Raw genomic sequence first — 7,500 nt, 5'->3', positions numbered from 1 at the left:
GTGGGTGGCGCAGAAAGTCCGCTGCCATCCAACATTCAGACTACACTTGGTGCACGTTCAGAGGCGGGGTGCCGGCTTAGGGAGCATGCCCCCATGTTAATTCAGGAGCTCCGAGCCATTCCGAAGCTGGTAGGCATCTTATCCGGTTTCCGGTCCCGGAGCCTGGCGGGGTGTGGCTAGGGCCGCTGTGGCCCAATAAAGGAGCAGGATTTACGTCACAGCATGTCCCTTTCTGGTCCTCGCCTCACCCTTCACCTGGGGCTTATAAAAGGGGGTAGCGTGGAGCTGATAGAGTGCGCTTCTTCTTAAGGGCCTCTTCTTCAGAACATTATTTGTGTGTGATTGCCATCCAGAGAGTGCTTCTTCTTCGAGCACACTTCTTCTTCGAGAGCTTCCTCTTTGAGAACCTGATTCATGTACGACTGCCATCCTTTGAGACTCCCTGCTGTGCTGTGGACGTGCCGCCACCCCCGCGAAGCCAGACAGACTCACCGCCGGCCACGGACGGCGGACCAGTGCGGAGCGCACATTGCCACATGCCCCGGTGAATAAATAGGCAGGAGATAAAGCACCATATCACGAGGTGGGAACGCTCAGGTAGAGCGTCCCATGGAGGTACATGCAACACGTGCAGACCTTTACACGGCTAGGTTAGGGATCTTTCTTCACACGCATCTATGCTCCTCTCTCTCTATACACCCCTCTATCCTGTCTTCTGTGGACGCATAAAGAAGAACGTTACTGACTCGCAATCCCATTTTCCTCTGGCACGATGCCGCACCCCTTACGCCTAGGGAGGGGTAGTTCGGAAGACCTAACTACCCCTCCCTAAGCGTCCTGGGCCGCGTTGGTCAGCCGACCATGCCAGGTATTTTGAGGGCGCTCATCCTCACCTTTCTCTTTCTTTCTTGGCTCTCTCGGTGTGTGTGTGTGTGTGTGTGTGTGTGTGTGTGTGTGTGTGTGTGTGTGTGTGTGTGTGTGTGTGTGTGTGTGTGTGTGTGTGTGTGTGTGTGTGTGTGTGTGTGTGTGTGTGTGTGTGTGTGTGTGATGGCACCTGTCATAGTTTAAGTAAGATTGTAGAAGATAGTCAGGATAACCCTGCTCTGTGTCTTATTTTGTAAGTTGCTTTTTCTGCTTCCCACAAATTCCTTGCTGTCCCCTGCTGTACATAAAAATAAAACCCCATCCACTGTGCCACATACTTTTCCTCACTTGGTTGTAAATAAATGCATTGTATAGAAATGTTCCCAGCTCGTTTTGTGTTTTCTTCCATTGGTCCAGCATGGCCCGCACCCCAGTTTCACCGGGACGTTATTCCCCAACGATCTGTTTCCTCGCCGGTACATGCTTGGCAGTTCTGCTTGGCTGCATCTGATCTGGTAAGGTGATCTGGTTTGAGCAAGTACGTACCGAGGGCGTTTTCCCCGGTAATTAGATCATGTGACCTTTAGGTAAACGGTATAAATTAGACGGAGAACCCTAAGTCACGTGGTCGAGTTATTGGCGTTCGTGGTTGATTAGTGACCCGCCGCATCACAAAGTTATTCGTGTGCGACAGCCTGCGATTCTGGAGTCTGGTGGGAACCCGAGGTAGTTCAACCCTCATGGTCTTTGCCCTCAACCCTGGGTCCACTACAATATCTCAAAATGTTGTGGACAGATTCGGATGAACCTTGGTGGACGAGTTGGGTGTGTCACAAGGAAGAATTGATTCAATTTTGGTGAAGATCTGAATCCGGATCTGGATATGAGAATTATTTAATTTTTTAAGTGATTCTTCACTATTGCGAGATCAGGCCAAAAACTATATAGTAATGTATAGCATGATATTTAAAAAAATGTATTGGGTCCGATATGTTCTCGTGGACCAGGCAATGCGTGTTGGAGGTATGTGCTCCACTGAGTGCCCTTCTAGTTTTGTATGAATCCATCTAGAACTTTTTGAGATATCCTGCTCACAGACAGCAAAACAGACAGACAGACAGACAGACAGGGGTGAAAACACAATCTCCGTACATCTATGGTGGCAGAGGTAATCAGAATGTTGGAAGATTAAACATCTAAAAACTGTCATTGAAAATATTTGAGTTTTTAGAGTATGATGGGAGGAGGAAAAAAAAAGGAGACATGTGAGGAATGAAGAAAATGAGAGGAAAGAAATGAAATTAAAGTATATCCATTGCACAACAATTCCGTGAAGATAATTGTGGTTTTATAATGGCTGGAACATGCTGTGTGTTAAAATGTCGAAGGAGAAGCTGTTCACCATGCAAAGCAGCAGCTTGGCGGTGTAGAGGAACTGCCTGGTGGTATTGTCCCATGGAGTTGTACACCGCTCCTAGGTTCTGCTTGGCGACAGCCTCCCTTGTTTTTCCACCCCCTGAACCTTCGCCAGCATCATCACTGCACAAAGGCAGGGCCTGCTTGAAACATTCAGCGGCCAATGGGAAGAGGCCCAAACGTGAGTAATTTAGGCCAAGGTCATTGTAGAGCCGGCCTGGCAGGCACAAGGAAAAATACAGTTATAACTAATATTGATTATAATACCATAATAATAGAATCGACTTCTTACCCAACGTTTTCAATCATCCAACTAGTAGTTCTGAATTATATAATTATATGTGTGGATATGTACACAAGAATTTGGAAAGTTGAAAGAAAATTTTTACATTAGAAAACTAAATTCTAGTTATAACTCAATTTTTTATTTATTTATTGGACAATGAATATTTTCAGCCCACCAATTGATAAAACCTTAAGAGGGTAAAGTATGTGAGCAATATGTTGTCAGAGTACATTTTTGTTTCGCCATACATTTGATTCTAAAATCCAGTCTTTTGATTTTTGCCCCCCCCCCCCACATTCCTCCAGGAAACCAGCACACTGTGACTTGCTCAAGGTGCGGAGGTGATCACTTCCTGTACTCTTACCAAGAAGACCTCGTTTCCCCTCGATGCGTGAGCATGCATTGCGGCATTCATCCAGAAGGGCAGCCGTCTGAGCTGGCCGCACACCAGGACACTGTATGAGGGCTTCAGCTGCCTCTAGCAGGGCTTCGGCTGCTAAATCAGGTCTACGGACCTCCTGGTAGTTCTTTCCAGCCACTTGGAAGCAACTTGCAGCCTTGACTAGCTTGCCAGTATGTAAGTAGCAGTGACCCAGATTCAGCTTGGGAGGGAATGATGGAACGATAAGGGAAGATGGTAAAAAAAGAGCCAGTAGTGTCAATATTGTACTGCGAGTATTAATATCATAACCTTGTCGATACACATGAACACAATTAAACAAACATCACTGAATGAATCTCTCCAGTTTATTTTTCTCAACCATTTCAACCACTAGTACCTTTGCATTGGACACACAGCAATGTTTGTGCGAGCACCTTAGCATCCGCCTGCCCATGCAGCTGGTCAGAGTGGTATTCACGTGAAGCTTGCTCATAGCATTCTGCGGCCTTCGCATAATCCTTCAATCCATCATACGCCGCACCCAGGTTATACAGCAGATCTCCACGTCGACCACCAAGCTCCTCCCAGGGTCCTGGCCGAGGACACAAGGTTTATATAATGCAGAGCATTTCAAGACATTTCTCATCTGAGACATTGGCTGTAACCGGATTCATAATTAGTCATTGTGTTTAACGGTTTCATCAAGCCTGGTGTTGGCTTTGTGGTTATGGTGGCTGGCTTGGGATCTTAGGGTCCTGAGTTCAAGCCCTGTTGGCCACTGAATTAACACCAGGTGGGGTTGACTCAGCCTGTCATCCTTCTGAGGTTGGCAAAATGAACAGCAGTGTACTGGTATAGATGCGCAGCATCAGTGGCATAGTCGTGCCCCAACAAAATGATAGCTACCAGCATGACGGTTTATAGCTGGGTCACGATTCAAACCCAGGCGAGACAACTTAGACGCAAGTGTGTGTACCTCAACGCCATCCTGCCAGCAGGATTTCATATACCCAGAGACAATAATAGAGGAACATACAGAAAGATAATAGTAGCCATGCTACCGTTATATCCGTGCCTTGCAATCGTGCCTGAAGAAGCAGAGGAAGACCTTTGGCGGCCTCACCCAGTGCCACATGGGCGGCACCAAGATTGAAAGCACAGGCCACTCTCACTGCAGGCTCATTTAACTTCCCAGCATGTTCATAGGCCTCTTGGAAGGCAGGAAGTGCCCGGTGCAAGCGTCCGGCATTTGCATCACTGTTTGCCTGAATTGTTAGCTGCTTGATCAAGCATTCTCCTTCACTGCTCTCCATTTCAAATGCCTGATGCTCACTCTTGGTTTCCTCCCGACGGATGACCTGCAATACGGGGCAAGGTGGTATTCTTAGTTGTAGAAAAACTGCAAGTTGATGAATTTCCAAATGTCCAGGCAGATAAAGGTAGTGGACAAAAAAATTGGAAACACCTTGGAAAATGAGGGACACCAAGCAACAGCTTCCACACAGGTGCACCTCATGTAAGCAAATAACATCCCAGGATGCTTCGGGTTATGTATAAAAATGCTGCACAGGCCTAATTGCCAAGTATTATGGCTAGTATGGCTGCAAGAGGAGACACCCCCCCCCAATGCCACCATCCACAGAGCATGTGTGGTTGCCCAATGGTTTGATGAGCATAACACTGATGGAACACATATGTCATGGCTTCTGAGCCACCAGATCTGAACCCAATCAAGCATTTATGGAAAATTCTGGAATGACGCCTGACACGTTTTCCACTTCTCTCAAACGGGTGTGAGCTGATTGACTTTCTCGTGGAAGAATGGTGCAGCATCCTTCCTGCAGAATTCCGGACGCTGGTGGACTCTGTGCCATGGCGTATACAGGCCGTACTGGATGCATGTGGTGGCCCAACACTCAATTAAGTGACCTTACATTGGTGTTTCCATTTTTTGTCCACTTCCTGTATGTCTCAATCTTGGAGACACATTATCGATGTATATCATTCAGTGCAAATGGAGTTCAGGAATAAATGTGCACAACTTGGCCAATCACACTGAAAGTGTTTATCTTCCTCACATTCCTAAATTCTGATAGACCCACAACAAAAATATGCAGATACAGAATGAAACGATCATTGAGGGGGTCGGGGAGGGGGGGATGTGGAAGCGTTTCATGCCAGCTTGCATTTCTTCCATGAGACTATGAGAAGCTGAAATGTCGACCATAATAAATAGGTTGCACACCTACCTCTCCTCGCCGCCACCTCCATATTCAAATGCGAGACACAACCCTGCCGTCGTTGTGCACCTTATCAAGAAAATATCTCAAACATCTATCTATTCCAATCTGCTCTAACTTCAATATAATTACTAAATGATCATGTAAAGGTAATGTCAGGCAAAGATAAGTATTTGGTCTTTCATGCTGCTCACTCGTGAAAGGTGTTAACAACATTCTACAAACTAGAAGGATACTCAGTAGATTGCATACCTCCACCACGCAATGCCTGATCCACTGGAACATATCGGGCCCAATACATTTTTGAGATATTGTACTATAGATCGTTTTTGGCCCGATCTCTCACTGGTGAAGAATCAATATTAAAATTCGAGTAGTCGGATCCGGATCCGGATCCGGATCTTCACCAAAATCGAAGCAGTTCGTCCCTTGTCACACACTGAATAAGTCCACAAAATTTCATCCCGATCCGTCCAAACTTTTTGAGTTGTCCTGTACACAGACAAACAAATGATATTGCTCGTTGAGCAAGGAATTGCCGGAATAACTTTGTCATATCTCCATGATCTCTGAAAAAACAAAAATCTGGAAATAAATTTGGTTCTTATAAGTCGATAGTGCTACGATTTAACGAGTTATAGCACTTAGTTTGGTCATGATCATAACTTGGAAGTCAATCGGACTTGAAATGGCGTTTTTATCGCAATTTGAAATTTTTGACCCAACCCTACTGACATTCGACCCCCAACCGCTAAGAAGGGTGTTGGTGTGACACCCCCAATGAGACATATGGTTGGATGCAGAATTGGAAGATGCACATTTTGGATTTGGTTTGAAGTTGATACGACCATTTTAGCGGACGTCATTGCGAAAATAAGAATTTCGGTTTTTCGGTGACCTTGACCTTGATTCACCAAAAACGACAAGTGTCTAAGTTGGACCATGGCCGACGTCTGTACCCAGTTTGGTCATGATCGCTGAAACGGTGTGGCTGCGACAGGGTAAACAAACACACACAAATACAGACACACACACACACACACACACACACACACACACACACACACACACACACACACAGAATGACACACACAACCGACCAACATAATCGCCGAAATCCAAAGGATTCCGTCAATTAACAAACAGACAGAAAGGAGTGAAAACATAACCTCCTTCACCTTCGGTGGTGCAGGTAACAACATGCCCACAATAGTCCAAGACAAGGAAATGCTTGTTGGTGTTTTTCAATACATGATTATAGTAAGAAAATGGGGGAAAATGTTCATTTTATTATATTATGCCTCATTATAATTTTATTATATTATGCCTCATTAGAATTTTATTATATTATGCCTCATTAGAATTTTATTATATTATGCGTCATTATAATTTTATTATATTATGCCTCATTAGAATTTTATTATATTATGCCTCATTAGAATTTTATTATATTATGCCTCATTAGAATTTTATTATATTATGCGTCATTATAATTTTATTATATTATGCGTCATTATAATTTTATTATATTATTCCTCATTATAATTTTATTATATTATGTGTCATTATAATTTTATTATATTATGCCTCATTATAATTTTATTATATTATGCCTCATTATAATTTTATTATATTATACCTCATTATAATTTTATTATATTATGCATCATTATAATTTTATTATATTATGCATCATTAGAATTTTATTATATTATGCCTCATTATAATTTTATTATGTTATGCCTCATTAGAATTTTATTATGTTATTCCTCATTAGAATTTTATTATATTATGCCTCATTAGAATTTTATTATATTATGCATCATTATAATTTTATTATATTATGCCTCATTAGAATTTTATTATATTATGCGTCATTAGAATTTTATTATATTATGCCTCATTATAATTTTATTATATTATGCGTCATTATAATTTTATTATATTATGCCTCATTATAATTTTATTATATTATGCGTCATTAGAATTTTATTATATTATTCCTCATTATAATTTTATATTATGCGTCATTATAATTTTATTATATTAAGCCTCATTATAATTTTATTATATTATGCGTCATTAGAATTTTATTATATTATGCCTCATTATAATTTTATTATATTATGCGTCATTATAATTTTATTATATTATGCCTCATTATAATTTTATTATATTATGCGTCATTATAATTTTATTATATTATGCCTCATTATAATTTTATTATATTATGCCTCATTAGAATTTTATTATATTATGCGTCATAATTTTATTATATTATGCCTCATTATAATTTTATTATATTATTCCTC

At 41.8% G+C, this 7,500-nt stretch overlaps 1 protein-coding gene across 1 annotated transcript in view; it reads right to left on the bottom strand.

Moving 5' to 3' along the window:
- The window catches only part of TTC24 (tetratricopeptide repeat domain 24), a 47,142-nt gene that overhangs the window by 36,169 nt on the left and 3,473 nt on the right, over positions 1–7,500 (bottom strand). Inside the window, exons 3-6 of the mRNA XM_085872192.1 lie at positions 4,024–4,306; positions 3,383–3,540; positions 2,931–3,168; positions 2,267–2,497 (exon numbers count right to left, since the gene is read on the bottom strand). Of these exons, the coding sequence (XP_085728318.1) occupies positions 2,267–2,497; positions 2,931–3,168; positions 3,383–3,540; positions 4,024–4,306 (910 nt within the window). The remainder of the gene's footprint in view (positions 1–2,266; positions 2,498–2,930; positions 3,169–3,382; positions 3,541–4,023; positions 4,307–7,500) is intronic.

This window comes from Eptatretus burgeri, chromosome 3 (genome assembly GCF_056783735.1).
Source record: "Eptatretus burgeri isolate ZD-2024b chromosome 3, Ebu_testis_v1, whole genome shotgun sequence".
NCBI classification, from domain to species: Eukaryota; Metazoa; Chordata; class Myxini; order Myxiniformes; family Myxinidae; genus Eptatretus; species Eptatretus burgeri.
The sequence above is the reverse complement of the archived record's forward strand: the minus strand, read 5'-3'. Positions and strand labels throughout refer to the sequence as shown.